General features: G+C 31.8%; 3 protein-coding genes and 1 non-coding gene across 5 annotated transcripts; 1 reads left to right on the top strand and 3 right to left on the bottom strand.

Moving 5' to 3' along the window:
• Positions 1–784: 784 nt before the first annotated feature.
• LOC129289582 (CBL-interacting serine/threonine-protein kinase 14-like) lies at positions 785–3,091 on the top strand. The gene has a single exon (XM_054926371.1). The coding sequence runs from the start codon at positions 967–969 to the stop codon at positions 2,281–2,283; it is 1,317 nt and encodes a 438-aa protein (XP_054782346.1). The 5' UTR covers positions 785–966; the 3' UTR covers positions 2,284–3,091.
• Positions 3,092–6,655: 3,564 nt separating this feature from the next.
• Positions 6,656–6,745, bottom strand: TRNAY-GUA (transfer RNA tyrosine (anticodon GUA)). The gene is given in 2 exon segments: positions 6,656–6,691; positions 6,709–6,745. It is a non-coding gene; the product is annotated as a tRNA-Tyr (tRNA).
• Positions 6,746–7,595: 850 nt separating this feature from the next.
• Positions 7,596–11,065, bottom strand: LOC129288807 (uncharacterized). Its single transcript, XM_054925558.1, has 6 exons — positions 10,919–11,065; positions 9,787–9,928; positions 9,036–9,181; positions 8,431–8,628; positions 8,297–8,356; positions 7,596–7,970 (listed from the first exon to the last, which is right to left on the bottom strand). Exons 2-6 carry the CDS (start codon positions 9,905–9,907, stop codon positions 7,809–7,811), a joined length of 687 nt encoding a protein of 228 aa, XP_054781533.1. The 5' UTR covers positions 9,908–9,928; positions 10,919–11,065; the 3' UTR covers positions 7,596–7,808.
• Positions 11,066–16,033: 4,968 nt separating this feature from the next.
• Positions 16,034–18,882, bottom strand: LOC129288543 (WEB family protein At2g38370-like). 2 transcript variants are annotated; one of them, XM_054925171.1, is made up of 2 exons: positions 18,462–18,882; positions 16,034–17,570 (listed from the first exon to the last, which is right to left on the bottom strand). In XM_054925171.1, the coding sequence occupies exons 1-2, from the start codon at positions 18,648–18,650 to the stop codon at positions 16,647–16,649; spliced, it is 1,113 nt and encodes a 370-aa protein (XP_054781146.1). In that variant the 5' UTR covers positions 18,651–18,882; the 3' UTR covers positions 16,034–16,646. The 2 variants fall into 2 exon arrangements, with proteins under 2 accessions (XP_054781146.1, XP_054781145.1); XM_054925170.1 differs by having other exon boundaries at positions 16,034–17,573.
• Positions 18,883–26,750: the final 7,868 nt, after the last annotated feature.

Consider the following 26,750-nt stretch of genomic DNA (forward strand, 5'->3'; position numbering starts at 1 on the left):
TAAAATTTTACTTCTCCTTCCCTCTCCCCTCCTCCAACCAAACAAGTTCTATGGATTAGAAATTTCCAAACAAATACGTTGATACACTTGCACATGAAACCTCCCTTAACAACCACAATCTCATTATTTATAATAAACCACTTATAACATGCAGGTCCACCTTGAACTCTGATTTGATTTGATTTTTGTAATCGGCTTTCTCAGTCTCCTTATATTAAAAAGAAAAAAGGAATTTCCAATTTTCTGTTTAGGGGCTTCCTCATCAGAAGTAAAAATAAATTCACTCTGCATTTTGTCATAATCTTCTTCAAAGTTCTTACTGTAATACATAGTTACAATCAATGTTTAATTATTATAATGAATCAACCAGAGCAGCCACTCCGCTTTTCCAGGTCAAACGTCATAAGCAGTAGGAGAGTTTGCTTCTTTTTACCTTTATGTAGCTCCTACATATTGTTATTATTTAATTATACTTGACACTGTTCTGGAGATTCCACATTTCGTATTCATATACTTAATACATTCTCTTTAGACATGTCAAATCCCCGTTATTCATTATTACGAGTATTGTGCCGATGTCATCACCATGCCCGTTTTTTAAGATTTTGACCCCTTCTTTAATTTAACCTTTAGTATAAGTCAAAACACCCCTCTTATTCTCCCACCTTAACAGGTTCATTGAATGCAGCCTCAAAATTGAACCCACTAATCTTTTAATTAAGAATTAGAACCCTGTCAAAACTCAAATACCAGTAAATGACAAAGATTACGAAAGGTACAAACAAATAAAATCACTCTAATAACTCAAATGCAAGGCTTGATGTCCGAGCGTTTCGTTTAAATATCGAACCACTCTCTCATCAAATTCCCTATGGCATTTGTACCGCTCCACAGCTCCAATCATCCTTAAATTTTCCGACCCGACCAGATATCTCTCGGACCCCTCTGACGAAAAGCGCTAGCAGCATGCGGGATCCATACGACGTTGCCGTTGAGGAAGGCGCAGCACCGTCCGCGACCGTCGGAGAGGCATCCTCGGGTGTCGTTTTGCTGGGAAAATACGAGCTCAGAAAGTTGTTAGGGGTGGGAGCTTTTGCCAAGGTGTATCACGCCACGAATGTGAATACGGGACAGAGCGTGGCCATCAAAGCCATCAGCAAGCGCCAAGCTTTCAGAGCAGGTCTCGTGGCGCACGTTGAGAGGGAAATATCTATCATGCGCCGCCTCCACCATCCCCACACCCTCAAGCTCTTCGAAGTCCTCGCTTCCAAGACTAAAATTTACTTCGTCCTCGAGTTCGCCAAGGGCGGCGAGCTCTTTCACAAGGTCGCTCAGGGCCGAATCTCCGAAGATCTCAGCCGCCTCTACTTCCATCAATTAATCTCCGCCGTCCGATACTGCCACTCCGTCGGCGTATTCCACCGCGACCTCAAGCTCGACAACCTTTTGATCGATGAAAATATGGACCTCAAGGTTTCGGACTTCGGATTGAGCGCTCTCAAGGACCACATCAGACCCGACGGGTTGCTGCACACCGTCTGCGGCACGCCGGCTTACGTGGCGCCGGAGATGCTCGCCAAAAAAGGCTACGACGGGGCGAAGGTCGACGTGTGGTCGTGCGGAGTCATCCTCTTCGCCCTCACCGCTGGTTACCTGCCCTTCAACGACCAGAGTCTGGCCGTCATGTACAGGAAAATCTACAGGGGGCAGTTTCGGTTCCCGAGATGGACGTCGCCGGAGCTCCGGAGCTTCCTGTCACGGCTGCTGGACAAGAACCCCGAGACGAGAATCACGGTGGACGAGATCATCCGAGATCCATGGTTCAGCAAAGGGTATCAGGAGGTGCGAGTGCAGCACAAGGAAGTGGTCGGGGAACAGGAGAGCCGAGGGAGGGGATTGAACGCTTTCGATTTGATATCGTTCTCGTCCGGGCTGGACATGTCGGGCATGTTTATGGAAGCTGGAGTTTCGTATGGCGTGGAACGCATTGTTTCGGGGGAGAAAGCGGGGAACATAATGGGGAAGGTGGAAGAAGTGGCGAAAGCAGAGGGGGTGATGGTGACGAAGAGGGAGAACGAGGAGGGAGCGAAGCTGGAGGGACAAAAGGGTAATTTAGTGGTGGTTGTGGGCATTTACCGGCTAACGGATAAACTGGTAGTGGTGGAGGCGGAAACAAGAGAAAGGAGAGTGGGAAATGGTGCAAGATTTTGGGAGGAGAAATTGAAGCCAGAGCTTCGTAGATTAGCATATAAACCGGAAGCAGGTAAGGCGAACAGCGTATGAGAATTACATGGCGTACGTTCATGTCCAATGTACGTGGAAGAAGGAATTACCTTTTAAAATGTGAATTCTTTATCTGTGGATTTGTTTCTGGATTCCTCGTGGAAGGAAATCGCATCCTCTATCTTGCTAGATCCAACCCAATTGATGCTGCGGGGACAAATTGAGAATACATGGTCCACCCGAGCAATGATTGGCGCACCCGCATTCACTATCATCAATATTATTAACCAATAACCAAGCCTTCATATTTGCTGCATCTATATTTGTTTGCACATCAGGACTATGAGAGGAAATGTTGATGCTTGGAAATGTTGATCAAGCATCAGGACTATACAATGGAACTCGACTGGGCATCTCTCATGTAGGGAAGAATGTTATTAAAGGGATTACCTTGAATGGATCTATAAAGAATAAGAAGGTTTTAATTCATATATTGGATATGAATTCATCAGAAAATAAATGGTCATTCTGTATGTATAAAAGAGAGTTCTCTGTAAGCCTTTCATTTGTAATGATTATCAACAAAAGTCAAATACAATCATTGTAATAACATATTGGATTACATTTTTCTAAATCAGTATTCACTTATGGTGAACTATATATTGCTTTGTCTAGAATTAAGAGCATGGATGGTTTGAAGATATTGCTTGAGGATGACCAGTTTGAAGGGGATGCACGACAACAAACATAGCGTACAAGAAAGTTTTTAGGAAGTGAATAAGATGTTGTTTTTCCACTGCATGCTTTATAAGATTAGAAATGAAAGAATTGGGTGAATGAATGTTACCGTGAATTGTGTTTTTGTTCATATCCTTTGTTTGTAATATATAACTTTTATCATTTCATGCAACACATGGGTAGTAAAAGCTAGTTATATAGAATAATAAAAAGGATATTGTTGAATTCAACTAATAAGAATGTAATTAACCAACATGTGTTCCATGTCAGCAATGGAAGTGTACTCAGAGATCTCAAACTCAAGTCCTAAGATGCAATAGTATTTGGCAGTAGAGTTTAAATCTAGATTAGTAAGAGCTGTTAGCTTTCAAACACAGGATAGTTTACTTAAAAAAAAAAAAGGAATGTAATCATTATTGCATATATTTCCCTTTGCATTCAATTAAAAAAGGAATCATTTTTTATATTTTAAATTAAACGGGCCCATATATTGAACAATAATGTCATCTTATCATATACTCTTTCTAGACCATGATATAAGTTGTTTTTAAAAAGATTTGCTCGGTCCAAAAGATAGGACATTGGGTATGTGTTATATTTTTTTTTTCAATTATACTCTTACTTTATTAAGTAATTAAAGAGGTTATTTTGAACAAGTTAAATGTTATATTTATTATACTCAACGACAAAGGTATTAAAATTTTTAGGAAATTAATCAACATTTTTTAAGAAATATAAATGAGTTAATAATGACTTATAATGTGCTTCGAAGAAAGTGTGTACATCAAATTATACTCTTGCCAGTCTAGCATATAAATCTCTTCTAACTAATAAACTCATCAAAACAAAGAAGAAATTGTTAAATTATTGATGTTATTTAAAAATAAAAGAAAATTTTTAATTTACTCATTAAATGTATTATATTTAAAAATACTTTCTCTTTTATGCAACTTTGTACTTTCTACTCATTGAAAATTGGAAAAGAGTAAAATTGAAAAAAAAATTAATGATCCACTTTGTGGTGCAAATTGCAAAGTAACTTATAAAATGAATGCTGATTTTTCCCCCCTAAAAGCTGATTTATATATGGAAATGGAGAGAGTATTATGTTTTCTTCTCACTGGAATCCAATTTGCATTCGGTGCTCATCAAGGTTAAGAGTAATCTTGGCTTTCTAAATTAATCTTTGCCATTCATTTGAATTAATTTTAAATATTTTTAATATTATATTTATTAATCTAAAAAATATAAAAAATTTTAAAATTTTAATAAACCTGTTCATTACACCAATATAATTAGTACATATTTAATCTAGCAGTTTAATTTAATATTAAATTTTTTTTATAATTTTAAAATTTGACTATCCAAATGGACTCTGGATAGTTCATATATAATTTAGATAATATAATTTAATATTATAAATTTATAAATTTTACAAATTAACCATTTAAATGTATTATAAATAGGTCAGATTTAATATTAAAATTTTTTAAATTTGTTATTTTAATAAATATAATATTAAAAATATTTAAAAATAATTTAAATGAATGAGAGGGATCAATTTAGGCTGAAATAGAGGATGATGATTGCTTCTGACTCTGATGAACATTTGATGCCGAATGCGGACGCCACTCGAATCTCGAAGTACAGGAAAAATTGCTAGTTCTGAAATATGAGTAGTTAATTTGAGTTTGATTAGAGCATTGCCTTATAATGGGACACAGGCAATAAGAGCATCTTAAGTAGACGCAGGATCACGATTCCGTGTTAAACTGAAAATACCACTAAAACGATAGGCACATGCAGTCGCAGAATAAGTAGTGATCCGAACAAACAACATATCTGGTGATGAAATAATATTTCATTCAGGCTTTCACATTGGCACCTTTACGCTGGTTGACTGTATGCTCTCTGTTATATTCGCCACATTTTCTTATAACGCCTTGAATCATCTGCTCTTCAATTTTATTTTTTTTAGATAATATAAAATTTCATTCTATTTAAAAATGTATAGAAGCTTAGTTTGGAATAAAAATTATTCTGGGTTTGAAAAACGAGTCCCACTATTAATGGTGGCTATAAATTTTATATGTATGTATGTGTGTATGTATTGAATGTCCATTTCAGCTCAATTGTTCATTTCTCTGCAGAAAAATGCTTGATTAGTTGATGAGAGAATTTTAATTGAAGGGCGTTTTATAATTTGTTTAGATACTGTCTAAATATTAACTTGAAATTATTAATGCTTTTATAATTTGTGATTTCTTATTTGGGTGAGGCTGACCATCCCATTTATCATTGCACATTGATTTTTGTATTTGTTAGGGTGTGTGGTTGTTCCTCTATGTGAGCTTCATTCATATATTCTGAAGTTTGACAAAGAGCTTGTACGTAGTACCAAACCAATTGAGAAAGCGAGGGAAATCAAGTTTAATTAGAGTTGATCAGCACAGTAAAAAGTAAGATAATGAGAATTAGTTTGAGTGGGAAGGAATGGCAGCTGTCAATTGGGCCTTATTAGTGAATCCGGAATTGGAATCAGCATCTTATTGTCTAAGAAACCACCCTCTCGTCTCATTTTTGACTTATATATATATATATATATATATCATATCACCCACCTAACGTCCGCTTATCATTGCTTCTGCTTAAAGCACATGCTTGCTGCCAAACCCACTTAGCTTTAATCTATGGTGCTGGCGTCCTTCACTAATTCTACAATTTCTAAAGTTTTCTTCCATCTTATTAAATTTTGTTCTTACGGCGCCATTCTTACATATCTGGCAAAGCTATGCTGAGGCTGCTTGAGTATGATGACAACGTATGCCCGCACAGCTCGTACAATTCAATGTTGTATCCATATCCCACCCTCATTCATTTGCCCTTGGCACTCTGGCCCTAGCCTCCTCACTTTTAATATGCATTAACAACATCCATCTTCATTCTTCTGCCATGCATTAACTAGCTCCATTCATCCTGCGCGACACGGACGGAATTTATATACAACGGGCTTTATTTCCATGGTAAATACCTTGATTGATAAAACAACAATTATGCCTCAATTTGCAGCTGAAATTGCAGCACGCCAATGACAGAGTTCATGCTCGCCAATGACAGTCTCATCCATGATTTTGGCCTTACAAGGAATGAGAAATGAGATTCGTCTCTGTGAGAATCTCATGACTCCCCCCTTGTTTTTGGTTAACGCCTCTCTACAAACATGGTCGAGTGGCGTGTTTGGAATTGTTTAATTTCCGTATTGATATTGAAAATAATTAAAAAAAAAACTGCAATATAATTCTTCTCAAATCTGGACTATGTAAAGCGGAAGAAGTTTAATAATTAAGCAAACTAAAACTGCCGACAGTGATAAGTCTCATTTATAATTTATTTATTTTTCATATAAGTGAAATAAATTAAAATGTATTAAAATATACTCTCTCCGCCGCCCCTATATATAATCACCACTCATGTTTAATACAATGCATGGTATGAATGGGGCATGTTGAGATTTTGTTTTCAAGCCATTTTAATAATCAAAGGTTTTACATATAAGCAGAATCAAACTTTAAATTATTGGAAACAAATATTGTTCCCCATCAAATAAAAAGTTTCAGAGCGCGAAATATTTTGTTGTGGCTGTCCAATGTGAACTGTTAGATGACTTTGAAAAAAAGGGAAAAAAAAAAAAAGGTCCGACCTGCCGGATTCGAACCAGCGACCTAAGGATGTCTGCTATCATTTCAACTACAGTCCTCCGCTCTACCAACTGAGCTAAGGTCGGATTGGTGATTGTTGTCATTAATTTTATATAATACATAAATTTTATGTTACCGAAATTTCTCCTACCAATAATTGATCTCACAGAGAGCTTCTGAACCGTTACAGATCAACCTCACGGAATCCAATTTTTACCACCCGAATTAACATGCGAAGCAGTAATTTTTTTGAATTGTTTCTTAGTCTTAGGATTTTCGCATGTATGAAATGACATTTTCGCGTTCAAAAACGTCGTTAAAGTGGTCTGGCACAACAAAACCAACAATAAATCGAAGTCTTGGTTCATCAACATGAAATTAATTTATAATGTTCCTAACCCCTATACTTTGTTAAGAAGTTAGTTGAGTACCCCCACTATTATTCTATCAACTAGATTAACCACGTAATTTATATGCTTCCTGCAGCCAAGAAAACATAATCAACAGTTGTAATATATAAATCAAAATCTGCATTTAAGGCCTTTTGCTTTATTTTATTTTGGAAAAATAATAGAGAGATTTTAAAAAAATTCATTCATTCAAGTTAGGTTTTAAATATCAAATTTTAAAAATTTATAACTCAATTTTCAACTTCATTGTAATAGATTTATAACTTGTATTTTAAATTTTATTGAGAAAACATTTTTTTATTTTTCAACCACATTAAAATTTTAAAAATTAATTATAAATTCATCACAATATAGTTGTAAAAGTGATAAATTAAGTTGTACATTTCTAAAGTTTGATATTTAAAACTTAACTTGAATTAATTGATATTTTTAAAAGTACTTTGTTATTCTCCATTTTATTTTCTCTGATCTCATATTGCGCTCTTTATGTAGAGTTGGTTCTGAGACAACTATCGTGCTCTCAGAATGACGAAATACTTGTATTATTATATTAGGTCGATACTTCAACAAGTACTAGAAGATATTGTACAAGAAGCACATGAAGTGGGTACAAGCGGTTTAACTTCCGACATAGATACAGCTGCCACAGGAGTAAAGCGTAATTCTGATACTGCTTGTAACTTTACAGAGTGATGGTAGTATCTATTTCCTTTCAAGGAAACTTCTTTTACTTTCATAATTAAGAGTCGGAAAGCAAGGGAATTTCTTTCATGTCTGCGGCTTCGGTATCAACTGTGAAAGCTTTGCAAGCATGTAATGCAGTGCATATATCAGTTCTTTCCAGGATCTTCTCTGCTTTGACAAGCATCATAGGTCCATACTCGAAAACCAGCCTCTTGCACTGTAATATATTTGGACCACCATTAGGGGAAAAAAAAAGTCAATTGATGAAACAGGTAAACTTAGTTGGGAAAATTGTGCACTCCATTTGTTTTACATATCAAGTCAGGAGGTATTTTTAGGCTTTGTCTGGCTAGGTTTCCTCCTGAAACGAAGTTAAGGGCACACTCTATTACACTTGCCTGATGCATATAACATTTTCATTGTATGAAAACTGGTTAGGAACTAAGGGTCCAACCATGACAATTTATTTAACCGCATAAAAATATGAGTTTCAATGAATGCAAGATAAAAAGGATAATGGGGAATTTGTCAGATTTTTCTTACCTTATGTGCATACTTCTCCATGGAATTGCACACCCTCAATAACGTCTCGATTATATCAAGCTGACAATTGAAACTAAATTTGTTAGTAGCTTATTTGACATAACATAATGATATCCAGTAGAGGTCATACTAACCTCAGTGTCAGGATCTTTCAACTTGACCAATAATTCTGAAACAGCATCTCTGCAAAACCCACAGCTATCTTCTTGGACTTGTGACGAAATCTTTGCAATTTGATGACATAGACTGACCTTCTTACAAAGTTCTCTAGGTTGAATTGAAGCTAGTTCTAAGAAAAAATGGGGAGCATAATGGTCCACCCAACTCAAGCACTGTACAAAAGCAGAAGAAACAGACGAGTAAACGTAAAGCCTGAGAACTCCTATTCGTTTATCCATTCATCCCCTAGAATCCTCTAGGGCTGACAGTAATATTCTCTTATATAACAAGGTTGTTCCAAAATGCACATCAGTACAATGTATGGTTGAACATAAGTTGGGCTATGTTATTCTGTATATGAAACGTTCCGTATGTAAAATTATAACGTTTAAAGCCCATCCATCCTTCATGGGAGCGAACGGCATGTTGGCAGAACATCAAAAGAGCATACCCAGAAATTATAACTAGATTTGCAACAGCTGTGAACAACTTCATCATCAAAATTTTATCTTAAAAAAAAAAAAAACTAAAACTTCAGCATCAAACAAAAAAATGACATATCCAAGAAAAGGTGACCAACCTGCTGCTCCAAAGAGTGCAGCTTGTGACATATGTGGTAAAGGATATCAATGATCTCATCCTGTGTCTTGTTTTTAGTCAGGAAATCAAGGGCCTTGGCAGAATATTCCTCACAAAGTGCACAGACATCTTGTTTCTTGTTTAGTTCTGCATTTTTCAATGTAGACAGGATAAATCACTTATGTCACAATCATGTACCAAACTATAAACAACATGCAATTGCTGCATGCAAAAATTGCATAGATCTGCAATTGCTTTTAAGTCAAACCACATGTGCACTCTGCCTCACTTGTTAAGGTGAAGGCTGAACACCACTAAAAATATGACTAGCAAAGATCATGTCACGACTAGAACTATTCAATGTCAATAGAATTTAGATGGTCTTAGATCATCTTTCGGCCAATCCCAGATGACTCATATGAGGAGGTTTGTGTTATAAGTTTTATTGGTTGGACTACAGTCCATCCCATCCTTTGGCCACTTGTCTTATTTCAGATTATCCTGCTACAAAGCCATATGTCAATAACTATAAACTATCAGCTAATTGGCATCAGTTTCGTTGAAATTATCCTATATTGGTGGGTAATATTTCAGATTAATAATCATTCATTACTTAAATTTTTCTGTTTTACCCAAGAAAATTAATTAGATAGTGAAAAAGAAAGGGAAGACACGCCTGCTATCACTCTATCCATCTCCTCAGGCAGTATAATTAAAATGAAGATGAGAATGATAAGACCTGATAATGTTACCAGAATAGTCAGATTTTGCTGTGTTATTTCTCCAAAGATCACGATTAGCCAATTCTCTTGAATCACAAGCCCAAGCAGCACTCAACATAATGAGAAATAAGAGTCCTGTTCCCTCCTCCATGTTGCTTTTATTTTAAAAAACCTATAAAACGATTGGGGTAAAGCTATAAATAAAGGAAAATTATTGTTGGACCAAAAAAAGGGGGGGGAATACACTGATTATCAGCAACAAAGAAGAAGAAGAAGGATCAGTGTTCATATATTTCTAGGATGCATGATGCATTTAGTGAATTGTAATGTACTTTGATACCTAAGAACTGAGTAAAACGTATCAAGATTTAGTGAGCCAATTTGATAGAACAAAGTTAATAATTAAACATTATTTAAGAGATTTGTGAAAATATAGTGTTGGTGTACACATTGAACTGTGCAAGAAACTGGAAGAGTAAAGACAATCATGCCTGGAAGCAAATAAGAAATGAAGGTGCCAGCTGGATCAGCCGGAAAATTTATTTGCATTGCATGCATGGTGAAATTGACTGGTGAAGGAGGAAAAGAAGACACGCAAGAGAGAAAATGTCCATCTTCTCTCTTATACTCTAATACCCCTTGCTCCAGATAGTGAAAATACCTCAAATTCAACCCTCAAAGGTGAACAAAGAGAACTGGTAAAACTGCAAAAAGCATCGAGTTCAAGATAGCATCCTAAAACCTATCTCTTTGTGAGCTTACCCAAAATAAAGTCAGTTCAAGATTGCCTGAGAACAATGAAACTATGTTATTCTGACACTAGCAGATCCACTAAAAACAAGTTAGAGGTAGCTCAATGATACTTTCAGTTCAGAAACGTAGAAACTCAACCAAGAAACAGAAATTTCTGTTCTTGTAGTATCAACAAGAGAAGTATTTGTTATCTCCGGTAGAAGGGGATCATGAGGCAAAAAAAAAAAAGGAGAAGACAAACCGCAGTAAAGCATAACGCGTGAGGCGGGGAGGAGGAGCGGGAAGAAGCTTTGTTTTTTTTTTTTTTTTGGGTCGACAAATAAATTAGAACGGCGATATAAGAGACAAAATGGATATGTTTTCGCAGTATTTGGAGGAAATCAATGGAAGGAGAAGAGGAAAAGATTACCTTTCGGGGATTTAAGGTCCAGGAAGGAGAGGAGCAGGCAGGGGAATGGAGACGAAGGAGCCCTCGATTGGGTTGGAGTGGGGAAGAAGGCACGTCACGGTTGTTTGATTCTATTATTAGTCGCTGCCGGGCTTGGATCGAGAGCGCAGATGCACACTAACAACTTCAGATTTTAGACGTTCAAATATTCAAAATTTTTTAAAAATATTTTTTTTATTTTTAAATTAATTTTAATTTTTAAATAATTTTAGTAGGCGTAAAATATTATCTTAATTTTAAAAGAATAAAATAAAAAATAATTTATCAACTTTGTATTTAAGTAACTCTGTTATTATTTTGTTGTATTATGTATAATTTATTCATGAATGTTTTCTTTACTTATAAATTAATGTTTTAGTTGTTTAAATATTACTCTTATCATAGTTATATATAAATATTTTTATACATTTTAATTAAATTATATTATTTTAATTATGATTAAGTTGATTTTAATTCAATCACAATTAGACTACTAACTTAAAATTATTATCCCGATTAGTTCAAAGTTTTTAATAACTTTTAGGTAAATTATACTTTTCATTTTTATGAATATAAAAAAATTTACCATCATTATATTATATAAAAAAATTATTTAATTATGAATAAAATATTTTTTTAAATTATTTTTCTTTAACTTTTTATATTATTTAACTCTTACATAAAAGAGATTTTTACTCTAATTTAATCTTAATTTTTAACCAAATCTAGCATAGACAATAATTAAGTAATTATTCAAGAATATTATTCTATTTATTATGTTTATCTAGTAGTAGAGTTGAAAATTCGTACATACCTAAATTTTATTTTTAAAATTATTTTAATTTTATTTTTACTTTAAAATTAATTATGTTAATTTATAAAAAATATAAAATTATTTTTTATATACAAATGATTTATAGGATTCAAAATTTTTTTTAACAAAAATTGGGTCTTAAAATATTACAATCAATATTAAAATATATTTTAAATATTATTTTGAGATATTTTATTGATTAAAAATAATAAAAATATGAAATATAACTATTTTTAATTTTTTTAAAAAATAACTACATTAAAACACTTATACATATAATATTTTGGTATAAAATAATATAAAACTTAAAAAATTAATTAATATTTATCATATTTTATATATTTTTTTAAAAATTTATTTTTTTATTCGTGTATTCAGGCTAAGCCCGAACATGATCGAGCTTGGCCTAAATTTTCTCGGGCCTATTCAGGCATCTCGAATAGGCCCGAACAATAAAAAAATAATATTTTTTTTGAGTTTAGTCCTAAATTTTTTGGGCGGGTTCGGGCTATATCCAAATTACCGACTCTATCATAACTTGCTAAATTTTCCCAGCAAAATCAAATCAAATTAAATCAATATCAGTATAAAATATAAATTCCAAATTAATTAAATTTCATTTAACAAATATTAAAATGGGAGAGAGTTATATTCTTCATAACTCACACTATAAATAACATGATCCAGCTCATAGTTGTTGAACTCTCAAGGTACTTTATGAGTTTAATATTTTTACGTTTTTAATTTATAAGATCGTGTCAATTCACTCATAAATTTAGACTAAATATAAACTCGATTAAACTTGTGAGTTTACCTTCAAGTTTACCATTTTTATATTTTTAATTTACAAAATTATGTCAACTAATTTATAAACTCAAACTAGATGTAAATTTAGTTAAACTTGTTAAGCTTATCAATTTTTTTTATGTGAGTAATTTAAGTATATACTATAAAGAATTCAGTTTATAAAAATTTTAAGATTTGGTTCAAAAAAAAAACTTGAAATGAAAAAATTGATATTAATAAAAAAGAAAATAAAAATACCAAACATAAATTCCCCTATTTTAAAATTTTTATGTCTTGTATATGATAATTTATCAATGTATATGGCTTTAATTTTAACAATTTATATTTTAAATATATTTAAATTAAATTACAATCATATTTTAATAGTTATTTGTTAAAAGAGGTAAATTTTTATGAATTTACATTCCTATTATGAGTTTAATTAAATTCATGAGTTTAACAACCTTGATTCAGCTAAAAAAAGTTCTAGCAAAATATTGTAGAAATTCGGTTTGGCCAAAAAGTAGTTTTCGTGTTTTTTTTTTAAGATTACTTTGGTTTGAATGTGTAAGATTCATGTTAAATGTAATTTTTTTGTTAAAAACTGTTAAAATATACTAATAAATTGGATTTAAATTTATGTTCTTTTTCAAAATAAAAATTATTATTCATAAAATAGAGAATAATTCTAAATTAATTACTTCCTCTGTTAAAAAATATAAGGCTTTTTTAATCTAATCTCACCCCAATAGAGTAATTACCTACTTTTAAAATAACTTTATATTTCTATATTTACCCCTATTAAACACTGTATAATAAATATAAAGTCATTGTTAGTATAGACACCTTTTTAAAAAAATAATATTACACCTCAAAAAATTAAAAATATTTTATATTTTTTAACATTCAACTCCTCAAAAAATACCTTATATTTTTAAATAGAGGGTGTATATCTTATTTTCAAAATATATACATTAATTAATAAAATTTCAAAAGTATGCAATTAGATTTTCTAATAAAAGACATAAAATCTTATATAATTGTAAGGGAAAATGATAATAAAATCTTTCAAATTATATAAATGACAACATGATCTCTATTTCACCAAAATTTTTAAGAATTTTTATGTTAATAAATTTTAAAATAAAAATATTATTTTACTTTTATTAAAAATAATAAGAATTAATCATAATTTTTATTTAAGAAATAATAATTTTTGTTCTGTAAATCATAAGAGTTGAACAAAAAATTACAAAGTATAATTTTTACTATTGAAAAATAAGTTTTCAAAATAAAAACTCCAATCACAACTTTTGTTTAAGAAATAATAACTTTTATTTAAAGAATATCAAAAATTAAATAAAAAATTATAACTTATTAATAAGGATAAAATAATCTTTTTAATTTAAAATTTATTGACAAAAGGCTCCAGAGACTTCAATGTAATTATAATATTTTTAAAAATTAAGTTATTATTTATATAATTTAAAAGGATTTTATTATCATTTTTTCTACTTGTAAAGTAAGTTAGATCTACAATTGGATCTTTAGTAATTTGATATTTATTTTTAAAAAATTATATATTAATATTTATTTGTTTAGTTTTTATATATGAAAGATCATGTGAGAACTGTATTAAATAAATGTGTGGGAGCTATAGTTAAAAATAGGCAGTATATTACAAGCTATAGTGAAAATGATCGGCATAAGACATGTAATGACATTACAAATTAAAATTGGATTATGTGTAAAAATGATATTCCCTCCATTAAAAAATATAATATATTTTTTTAGGAGTTGAATGTTAAAAATGTAAAGTATTTTTAATTTTTTGAGGTGTAATCATTACTCTTTTCTCAAAAGTGCCCTATATTTATTGTAAAATATTTAATAGGGATAAATATAAAAAGATAGGGTTAGTTTGAAAGTAAATAATTATTTTATTGAAAAATAAAATTTAGTTTAAAATAACTTATATTTTTAAACGAAAAGAGTAAATAAAAACTTATTTTCTATTGCACACCTCATAAACTTCTTTTAATCATTGTTTTTCTTTTCATAGGCATGAATATGCTTGATAAATAGTACTAAAATTTGGATTATTTTATTTTCTTAATTTAAAAACATTATTTCATGAAAAAAAATAATTTTTATCTATTTTTTATTATAATTATAATTTATAAATATTTTTATGACAAAAATTATAGTATATGATTCTTTACCAGAAAAAACTATAATACATGGTTCATTATAATACATGTTACATTTTAAAAAATTGTTTATATTTTAGTTATGCCTTGACTTTGTATAAATGATGGCATCACCAAGCTCTTGGCAAAAAAATTATTTAAAAATTATTTTTATTTATTTAATTTGTATAAGAGTAATACATTGCAAAATAAAAATTATTACTTAGATTTAAATTCACAGAAAAATAACACATTTTTAAACAAAATAATTTATTATTTATATTTTTAATATGCATGAGCATCACAAATTTTAAAATAAAATAAACCGTTATTTAAATTTGAATTTACATAACAAAAATAAATAATCTTTTTGAATTTTATATTTATATTTTTTTATCTTTTAAATATTAAGATATCCTATACATTGCACATAAAATAAATTTAGTTCTGTAATTATGAAGTGCTCTTTAAAGTATCCACTATCAAGGCCATGTATGCTTAGAAAAGTAAAATTTTTGGCTTTTATGTTGAAAAAATAAAGGTTAATAAGTATTATAAATTCTAAACTATTATATGAATAGCATCCTAGATAGTGAATTTTTGAAATATATAAAAATTCCCTTCAACTTCTATATTTTGAGTATCTAAAATCTTATTGTTAAGTTGAAGAAAATGGTTGTGCTTTTGTAATTGTGGAGCTCAGTAGTACGTTAATATGATACTCATCTTATAACCTTTAAAAATAACAATCATTTTCTTTAAATCAATGATAGGATTTCGGGTGCTCAGAATTTAGAAGTTTAAAGAAGTTTTTGCACATTTTTAAGAATTTAAGGTCTAGAATGTTATTTGTCCAATAATTTAGGGTTTGAGATAATCATTAACGAAAAAAGAAAAAGAAAAATTGAAGTACCATAATTGCATATCATTTTAGCTATTATAAAATTTATATCTCTATTAGCCAAAAAAAAAAGAAAAAAAAAGAAAAATAGCATGGACCTAAACAACTATTTTATTATAATAGAATTATTTTCAAGTGCATTGTGAATTAAAACTAAACAGATGGTACAATTTTTGTGTTACTATAAAACATTACAAATATCAAGTTTATATTTCTATAATCAAGGCTAGTTCGTATTAAAGACGTAAAAAACACTCAAAAATAGAAGAGAACAAGTAGACGATGAATAGCAAAATAATATCACATGTTAATTTAAAATCTTAATATTCAAGTTTTATAGTTATTAAAAACTAATTTTATGGAATGTGTTACTCTCATGTCAACTCATCTCCACTCACACCTCAACATAGCTTATAATAAGTTAATTCATACCAATCATATCAACAACTAGTTCGACATCTTTTAATTAGTTATTACATAAACCCCGACTTCAACCAAATAATTGACAAACAACAAACAATTAAGATACTAGCCAAGCAGGCACAACTATGTGGACTCGATAAAAGCTGCAATTTAAGTTTCAACGATATCACCTCAAATTCAGAGTTGGCTTCTTTTTCTTCTGTTTATTTCCCAACAGATGTGACAATCTAGCAAGCCCGAATTTCTTTCTCTTTGCACAAAACTGCTTACTGAAGTATGAATCATCCTTTTGTTTTCCAAGCATGTGACCTAGTGATCCTGCTTCAAACTCTTGTGAAAGAAGCAGCTTCCTGCTCAGTATTTCTCCTATTGATAAAATTGGCTTTGGAACATCCGGTTTGGCTTTATCACCCTCCAGTTCCAGTCCATTTACACCAACTAACAGAGAACCTCTTTGATGATGAGATGAAGGGTGAGAATTTTTGAACTTTGCCGGGTAACGTACAACAGAAGGCCTTCTTTCGTGACCCTTCCTTAAGGCCTCTTCAACTGCTAGCTTCCCTTTGGTTGCAGCCTCTACTCTCTCCATGGCTTCGTCTAAATCTTTCTTGCAGGTTTGAACTTCTTTTGCAGCCTCCTCCACCTTTTCAGGATCTCCATTTTTGATAAATTCGCTTCATCAGCTTGAAGCATGGCATCTGTAACTCTTCTTTTCGAGTTTTCCTCTGCTTCCAGAGCTTTAGATGTTAGAGCATTATACTCTTCAAATGAAAGAGTTACCACTTCAGAAGGGCCCTTGAGATTATTAGATAGTACATTAATTTCTGCTAACGAAGCAGATTCTGCAGCTCTAGCAGCTTCCTTCATCTTCCTAGCAGCAATCAACCTTAATTCAGCGGTTCTTATCATGCTTTTTGTCCTTTCAATCTCAGACATTGTCCACAAGACTTCTGATTTTGCAGCTTCTCCCATTCTTTTGAAATGTTCTGCCTCAGAACACAACCTGTGAAGCTCTTTTGTGATTTCTGAAGGATCATCTTTTGCAACTTGAAGTCGTAGTCTTGTCTGGCTCAACTCTTCCTCAAAAGAAGATAATTTTGAAGAATTGTGAGTTAACCTCTCACGAGTTCTCTCGAGTGAGGCTCTTTCCTTCTCTAGCTTCTTATTAAGCGATATAACAGAAGCTCGTACATCGGCTATATCATTTGTAGTTTTGGTTAAGTTCAGCTTGGCCTGCTTCAGCTCCATCAATATCAGACCTGGTTTAGATGAAGGGTAGGGACTAAAGCCATGGTTCAACGTGTCCAATTGATTCACTTGGTTCTCCTTATCTTCTTTGCTCCTCAAATTGGCTTCACATTCTTCCTTCTGCAGCTTTGACTTTAAATCCTCAACGAGCCTTTTGGTGCTTTCAAGTTCTTTCAAGACATCCAGAGTTTCCTTTTCTTTCAGGATCAGTTCTTTCTCCAATACTGTTGCCTCCTCCTCTAGTTTTCCAGCGTCATGCTCTGGTGTTTCCTGCTGCTAAAAATAATACACAGTAATCAAGATCTTAACCAATTCATAATTCATACAGAAGGCCATTGATGTAGCTGTAGCTAGGAAAACAGAATACTAACATACAAAATATATTCATGCCTCAGGACTGCCCGAAATACCTAGAAATTCAGGGCATACACAGTAAAAATTAAGCCTTTGTTGTTTTCACAGTCAACTGTTGCGTTTTGGTGTCAACAATGTTCAGAGAGATTGGGAAAAAAATTTGGAAGATTTCGTTACCATTCTCGATTATTATGCTTTAGATTAGATTTCGGATACGTATTTCCTTTCACTAAAAAAATTTGTTCAGTACTGAAGTGAAGAATATTGAAATTAGTAAAGACTTATCTAAAAGGAAAACACAAAAAAATAAAAATAAATGCAGATCTCTCTATACAAGGACGCTCTCATGTACATAGAATTCATCACTATAGTTTTTCAGATCCGAACCTGTCTATTAGTCATGATAATGGGAGTGACAAATTACAGGAATTGATAATTGGTAATAGTAAATTACCGTTGGACTGAAATATCACAAAAGCTGTCACTAAACACCATTCAGCACAAAAAGAACAGACCCAAAAAAAAAAAAAAAACAGAAAAGAAAAGCGGGAGAGAATAAGCAAACATTATCTACAAAACTTTGAGCATAATAGAGTCGTAATAAGCGCACATTGCGAGAGACCAACATTCACTGACCAATTCTTTCTTTTTGACAGGAAATCTTAAAGGCTTTATTTTTTTTATTCCAGATGAGACAAAAAATAATAAAATTTGTCCTATTGTAAGTTGTAGCAAGTGAGAAGGTATTATAAAAAGAATCAGAAACCATAAATATCAAAGGCGAAGCCTGTAAGAGAGAGAGAGAGTTACATCAAGAGTGGACAGATTATCGCGGGTGGATTTCCAGAAGCCAAGACCCTCAAATCGGGTCACGGCCTCTTTCACGGATTCAAACGGAGCAGAAGTATCAATCTGCACTCTCAAAATGCGCCCCTCCTTCAGCGAAGGCGGTACGTCTGGGACCGTTTCAGAACCCAAATCGGAGCTGTCTGCTTCCATCCTCGCGCCAAATAGAAAAGCTTGGATTCAATTCAACGCCTCAGAAGATAAAATCCCATCACTTCCAGAAATTGAGAAACGAGAAACAAAGGATGTGGCAGCGTATGTTAGGTGATGAAGCACGCAAAGGCTCACTGGTCTTATCTGAGCTATGCCAGAGGAGAAGGAAAGAAAAGGTGTGAAGAGAGAGGAGAGGAAGATTGGAGGGGGAAGTTACTTGAATGGCCTTGGTTTTTAGCACATCACGCATGAAGTTAATCGTTTTGGGCTTTGGCTCCGCGAGAGGAGGAAATAGGAGCCGTTGGAGAGAAAATGGGAAAAGAGCAATGAGTTGGGACCCCAGATGCCCTTTCCCAACGGTAACAAACAGATCCCTTTACGACATCGTATCGTCAGTTTTATTTTGAGGAACCAACGGATAACGCCCTCTGTGCCTCTACATTCTTTGAATCTTTTTCTTTTATTTTTATTGAACAGCGAGTTAAGCGTACAACTCAAGGGGCCCGGACAAAACTGTAAGTTGTTGTGGTTACTCATTAATACCGTGCTCATTGCCTTTATGGAGTGATCTGGCTGTTCATTATCTCTCAAATAATCTCTGTCGTTAATTTAAAATTATTTTTAAATAATTTTATATTATATTTATATAAAAAATATAATATTAAATATAAATTGTCTAGAATATATCTAAATGGTCAATTATTTAAAATTATAAAATTTTTAATATTAAATTAAACTTTTTAAATTATATTTTATATTGTTTAGAGTACATCTGGATAATTAATTTATAAAAATTATTAAAAAATTAATATTAAATTAAGCCATTCAAATTAAATTTATATCAGCCAGATTAGTGATAAATAAATTTATTAAAAATTTATATTTTTTCACATATATTTATATAAAAAGTTTAAATTTAAACTATCCAAATCGAGTAATGAATATCAAGATATTTATCTTCTAATAAACATAAAAAAAATTCATATTTAATATTATAATATTCATATATTTTTATTTTAAAAAATATGATATAAAAATATTTTAAAAAATATATTTAGGTGATGCGCACTCCGTGCACCGTTTTCCGGTTGTTGTTGGGGAAACAGAGTTGTCACTTCTTTAAGTTTGGTAAAATTCCAGAGCTTTTATGAGGTCTTGGATCTCGTAGCTGTTGACAGAATATTCCAAATAGTAAGCATTTTTAAAAGAAAAACGTTAGAGTGAATTGTTCAGTATTTGCACTTTGATATGGATGATTGATTATCATATTTACATAGGTTCTAGTATGATGAGAGCTGCTTTTTGTATTTGTCTAAAGGTGAAATTATCTTAGGGTCAGCATCAAAATCTATCTACTTTTAATTGATCAATGAAATAGATTAATTGAGATGTTGCAAATTAACCTAAACACTGGTGACAAGCACAACACCAAGAGACAAAAAGGTATGGGTTGGGGGAAGAAAGGGAAAACAACAGAGCAACCTTTTTTTTTTGGGGGGGGGGGGGATGCAGAACAGAGCAGCATTTTTAAACAAGCAAGGCTGTAAAAGAAGCTCCACAAGGCAACATCTCCAAATTCATGATGCGTAAATTGTAATAGCGACATCATCGTCGTCGTCGTCGTCCCCACAACCATGTCATAAGTGTTTGCAGAGATAGGGGAACTAGCAAAGGTTACAGCCCTCTAATTTCTTATTTTTTTAATAAAATGTAAGAGTTATATATATTTAGTTTTACCAAAACATATCTTGTACTTCCTTTATTTAAAAATATAAGATATTTTTTAAGGAGTTAAATATTAAAAAATATAAACTTTTAATCTTTTGAGATATAATTATTATCTTTTTTTAAAAAAGTGTTTTTATTAATCAATAATTTTATATTTATTGTAGGGTATTTAATAGGTGAAAATAAAAAAATTTTCAATTTTAGTTGATGGTATATGAATGCAATATATACAGAGTTCTGTTTTTACGGTTTGCCTTTGAGCTTTGAAAACCTAGTGCCGCGGCCCACCGTTCACTGATTAAAGCCAACTAGCAAAGCAATTGACTGATTCAGCATTCAAGCAAAGCAATATGGTACCACTTGTAAATATTCATGTTGTTTCGTTTGTGTATGCGGTTCCATTTCTTTTTTCTTTTAAATTTTTTCTCCTTTTTGTTGAATAGAAGAACTTGGCTTGGTTGTAATCTCGTGACCTTAGGTCCTTTATTTAAGTGAATATAAGGATAAAGTTAAGGTAAGCCACTTCAATTTTCAATATACTTTGTTTTTTCAATGTTTATGATTTTATTGTACAATTTGTGTTATGATTTGCAATTACTTATCTATCTATCTATATATAATATTGTGCAATTTGTGTTATGATCTTCTAGTTTTTTTTATTCATTCTAATATTTTACATGATATAATTTATAATCTTTATTTTTTTATTCATGGTAATTTTATGTCATGAAAAATTGACAAGTAAAATTTTAAAAATAAAAATAAAAATTTATTTTAGTTTTATGTTTTTAAAATTAATAAATATAAATATAATTAGATGTTGAAATATTTATGTTATGTTAAATTTTTTTTTTCTTCAATTATGGTATGCGCTTTGTACCCTCGGCCCCCCAGTTAAAAATCCTGACCCCGCCCTTCATCGCCTGCACAAAAATATTGCTCTTTGAATTTCAAACACTGCTTTCTCTTCTTCCCAGTTCCTTCATTCCTTTCTTTCGTTACTCCCAAAAGAGAACGTTTCTCTTTTCATCTTCTTGTCTTACCAATGCAGAGGAATGTTAGAACCCTTTTTTCTTCTTTTTGTTTGAAACGCAGCATGTTAAAAGTTAAAACCAAGAATATACGATTGACTGTCCTCCCTTCTTTGAGATTGTGGGGAAATAATCATGTCAAGAGTTTTCTCTTGGGCCTGGTACTTTTAGGCCTTTGATAAATGTTTGATGCCTTTGTTGTGGTGAGTAACTGAGAATTGCTGTCTATGGGCTGATTCTTTTGGGAACACAAATTTTCACCCAGTGACTGATGATTTGTTGATTCCAAAGTTACCAAGTAATTCAGTTTTTGGGCTGATTAAGCCCACTTCTCCGGCCCAATTAAGCTCATTGTCAAATCTTCTCCCTGGTCCCAGACGATGGCCCGCTACATTTAGTAGCACATGTACCAGGCCAACGTTTTGTGACTGTTATGCACGATCATTCACCCAAATGAGAAGTGACGCCTTGCATAAACAGAGACATGGCCCCACTCAAATTTCTGTGGTGGAAGAGGGACATGGACTGCCATATTTAGGTGATCTTCCCTCATGCTCATTTAGTTCAGTCCCCTTCAAATTATAGCTACGGTCTGACGTCCCACTCCATACCAATTATTCACTGAGAAATTTAAGAAACAACTACAACAAACAGGACAATAACGCAGCGCGTTGCTTTCAGTGAAGCATCAAATGGACCATCCCAATAAGTAATACAATAGCCCATATGTCCTTATCAGACGTCAATTCCATTCTTCGGCCTTCATAACTGAATGGCGTTAATTCCTGGAAGCTGCATCTGAACTGAGAAGTAGCCCGTTCGTGGTAAGAGAAAATCACCTCACAAACTGAAGGCCTTCTCCCCTTCGTCAGTTATTCATAAAATCAAATGACTGCCTTCATGTAATTGCATTACAAAGAAATCCAATGCTCGCATGCGTGTGATCTGTTCAACACTTAGTCCGTACGGAGAATATAAATTGTCAATCAACTGATCAACTCTCCACAGGTCTCTTTTACTGCGTTTGAATACGATGCTACTTTTTGGTTGGCCTAGTTTCTTTAATTTCCCTTTGTCCTTTTCCTTTTTCTTTTTTCTTTTTTGGGTGTTATGTGGTAACTTTAAGGACCGGACAGTCTGCTTGTTATCATCTGCGGTATATAATTCACCAAAGCAATTAGATACACGGATTTGCTAATTCTGGTTTAAATAATAAACAAACGAGCTAGATAGGAGCTCAACGGTTGCTGTACTTGGCTGTTGCACTGGTTTTGACTCATCTAAAGTTAATCTTGTGCAGAAAAACTTGCTCATAATAGGTTGATCAGTTTGAAAATATATATAGAGTGACAAATATGGATGTGATGAAGCTACAAATAAAATTTTGCTTATATATTACATCAACATATATAGTTTGAAAATATTTATATCATAAAAAACATGCATGTTTGGAATATCTGTTTGCACCTTTTGATAATGTGCTGATCACTCTGACAAGTGTGCAGAATTGATATAGTAATAAGTTCAGAGTATTCTAGATTGAACCTAAGAGAGAATAGTAATATATCTTTGTTATTTGAACACAACAAATGATAATCTAATTGGAAAACTAAATAATGAATAATAAAACAACAAAAAGAAATAATTGGTGATTCACTCAATAAGAAGCACTAAGAATCGGATTCACCTACCGAGATGTCATACTCTTGCTTACCAAAAAATATTCATGTTTAATTAAAGCAACAATTGTTACGAAAGTGATTTAATTATCTTTCAGTAGATTAAGCTGTATTTATTAATGTTTAATGAGTTGTCACTAAATTTTAAGCCTTTAGCTAAACTATTAGGACATGATTAATGTTGCAATAAACTCCTAAACTATTTCTAATCTAATTATTTATTATTACTTCCCTAAGTCCAAGCTTGCTCTTCTCCTTTCAGTTCATCAAACAAGCCCACAGACAGTGAATATATTGGTCAAATGTAACCTCATAATTGAAGAATAAAATAAATAAATAAAATTTAATAACCTCTCTCAAAGAGTCATAGAACGACAAAACCAAAACAGTAAGAATAAAATCAAATACAAAAAAAGAGTAGAAACATCACAATTAGGCTACTTCCTTCCTTGATTGAAAATTTAGAAACCAAATGATGCACTCTTGTCTGCGCATAGATGGGAGGTGAGGTGAGGTCCCTTTTGTTGTTTGTTTCATCTGTGCACGGATGTCTTTGTTGTTGGTGTATTCATGCTTGGACGAACTTGAGGTGAGAGATCTCCTTCAATTTTCACTCATCCGCTCGTGGTTGAGTCCTTACATGGTTCATCAACACCTAGTTAAAGGTTTTTGAGCTTATTCGTGGACTTTGAAATAAAGTCTCTTGTTTTAATAACCCTATTTTTGGGTCAATTTTCCTTTCTTTCTTGCATTTTAACAAATAATGACTTGGTGAGATTACATGCATTGTTTTTTTTCCTTTAATTCTGTCACACCCTGAAAATAGAAGGTAACTGGCAAGGGTGTGAACTATATCACGTATTTTTGAAGCCTCAAAATATAAATTCCTTTCATTGTAAAAAAATAAATAATCAAACAATATGAAAATTTTAACATTTTAATACTAATTGTCATAGCAAAATTTTAACATTTTTGTAGAAATTTCAATAGAATTTCTCTCATAAATAGGATCTCTTGAAAATTCCACAACACAAATTGTAAAGAAATATAATATTAATCAAGAGCTTAGCTCCTTTCAACTAGTAAATAGTATATAAATCAAAATAAAGTTTTAGCAACAATCTATGTGGAGCAACTAATCTTTCATCTAAATTAAAATACATAAAATTTAAACATTTACATCAAAAGGTGACAATACTGAATAAAATTTTCACCTAATATAACTATATTGTCTTTCAGAGGTCAGCAGTAGGATCAACGTTAGATAACAAATCTCAGACTAAAATAAATTTTTTAGTGAATAGCATCCCTAAAGATAGAATTTAAAATAATAATTTCAATCAAATTTTGTAAATTAGTGGGAAGGATGAGAATTCAATATAATATACTCAATAACTTTATAAATCTTCAATATAACCATCAAAACGAGATTAAACCGAAAACACTGAAAACACTTTATATCATCATAGTAGAAGAAAAATAATTTATACATATGTAGATCGAAATAACATATTAGCAACTAAAATTATTAAAATTTTAAATATATAAATTTGTCCAAATTTAGTATTGTGAGGACTTAACAGAACTGATAACAAATGTGGACACACAGTCCACGAAGGTAAAATAACCAAACACAGCTTATGCCACAAGAACAAACATGGACACACAGTCCATGAGGGTAAGTAACCAAACACAACTTGAGCTACGAAACAAATGTGAACACATAGTAAATGTGACTCAAGCCATGAAAACCAAAGGAGGGTACGAAGTTCACAAATAACAAATGTGAGAATAAAGCTCACGAAACAAACTAGCTAGTTATTAACCATAGCGTGCCATGGGCTAACGAAACTGCCGTTAGCAGCAGCATTCTGTCTAGAGTCCTCTTAAAATTCACACTTCAAACATATGAGAGAAATAATTATTTTTAAAATAAAATTTTTATTCTCAATATCAAACTCGCATGAATTATTTCAAATATATAAAACTTGCCAATTTAATACATCAAAGCGACTATACAAACTTGCATTAATTGTGTAACCAAGAAATTTTAAAATTCAATAAACAAAGATGCCTTCATCAATATTAAAAAAATATATTTTTTAAGAAAAAATAAATGCACATATCATAATATAATTGTACTTCATCATTGTTCCAAAATTTCTAAAACTAAAATAATTCATAAAAATAAAATATTTCAATAAATGATTATTAATAAATAATTAAATGGGATGTTATTTATTTATATGAAATCTCTAGAATTCAAGTTTTTCCTTTCAACTTTGATCAAAATTCTCCTCTTGCAAACTCCTTATAAATCATACTAAAATTTTATTTAACCCTCAATCAGCATAATAATTCTTTTTTCCAACTTCACTCACCACCAATATTAAACTATAATACATTTGATTTTTTTTTAAATCCTCACTAGTATTTGGTCAAGGCACCAAACATAAATCACTTTCAATTTACTCATAAAAATGCTAGCATTCAATATTTCACTAACAACTATCTATCTTCAAGAATTCAAAAATTACATTATAAATTTCATAGACAAATATTTTTGTTCCAACATCCGAATTAAATTTCATACTTCCCACAAGAATTAACAAATCTCCATAAATATTTAAAAATTAAGTTCAATTCTGCTAACAAGTACTTCAACAACCATCTTATAGTCATCATTCTTCAAGTTTCATATCTCATCTCTTTTAACATAACCCTAACCAATTCTTCATTGTCAACCAATTTAAACAAAAGATGAATTTAACTTAAAAGTTGACCCATATGTATATTATTATCAAGCTTTAAGATAATTTCTAGCTCAAATTTGAATTTTCCTCTTCCTTAAAACAGTACGGGTAACAGCAAAATACACACACTAAGAATTATGTAACATCAACCATTTATTCAGTTTTTCACGCACAGAAACAATTTGAAATGGGCAGGCTCAATACTTCTTTGCCTCCATTAACATTAGCTTACACGAGAAGAAAAGGAGACAACGGATGTAGGGAAAAATGACAGCAAACAATCTATGAACCTCCCACAGCCACTAATCAATTCTCACAGCACAGATTCTTCAATGATCAAGAGAAAAATTCAAGGCTTCTACCTTAAATAGCTCACATCACACAAACAGAACAAGGAGGAGGAAATCTCGTGTATGAACAATGAAAAATGAAGGCCTATGTAATCACACTAATAGCAAGGAAAAACTATCTCACGACACAAACTTATACACTTAATTATTATTATTATTATTATTATTGTTATTATTATTATTGGGCTTATTACAAATTTACCACAATTAATTAACAAATTTAAATCCAAATGGCCCAAAAATTAACATAAATAATAGGTTCATCACGTGCCACTGCTGCACCGAGTGGTAGTTGTGATGAAGAAAACATTTTAGACCTACCAAAATCGTATATACAGGAAACAGAGAAAGAGCTCAGGGCAGTGAAATAAGCAGAAAGAAATTAGTCACTTAATGAATAGGGAAAAAGGGTAAGGTGTACGTACAGGAGGCACATTGATTCTTAATACCATTTGCAGCCACTATCCAAGTTACATGTGTTGTGCATGAATAATAAAGAAATTCTACATAAGACAAGCTATGCGACCCACTTGTATTTGTATTTAAAGACTCTGTAAAA

Source organism: Prosopis cineraria, unplaced genomic scaffold (assembly GCF_029017545.1).
Source record: "Prosopis cineraria cultivar Desert tree isolate PC_DT_omini unplaced genomic scaffold, ASM2901754v1 PC12, whole genome shotgun sequence".
Taxonomy (NCBI): domain Eukaryota; kingdom Viridiplantae; phylum Streptophyta; class Magnoliopsida; order Fabales; family Fabaceae; genus Prosopis; species Prosopis cineraria.

Coding starts and splice junctions, on each gene's coding strand:
- LOC129288543 (XM_054925170.1), bottom strand. CDS start 18,650: ATGGAAGCAGACAGCTCCGATTTGGGTTCTGAAACGGTCCCAGACGTA. Junction 17,574..18,461: donor ATAATCTGTCCACTCTTGAT/GTAACTCTCTCT, acceptor TATTATTTTTAG/CAGCAGGAAACACCAGAGCA.
- LOC129289582 (XM_054926371.1), top strand. CDS start 967: ATGCGGGATCCATACGACGTTGCCGTTGAGGAAGGCGCAGCACCGTCC.
- LOC129288807 (XM_054925558.1), bottom strand. CDS start 9,907: ATGGAGGAGGGAACAGGACTCTTATTTCTCATTATGTTGAGTGCTGCT. Junction 8,357..8,430: donor TGAAAGATCCTGACACTGAG/GTTAGTATGACC, acceptor TTCAATTGTCAG/CTTGATATAATCGAGACGTT. Junction 7,971..8,296: donor TGGAGAAGTATGCACATAAG/GTAAGAAAAATC, acceptor AATATATTACAG/TGCAAGAGGCTGGTTTTCGA.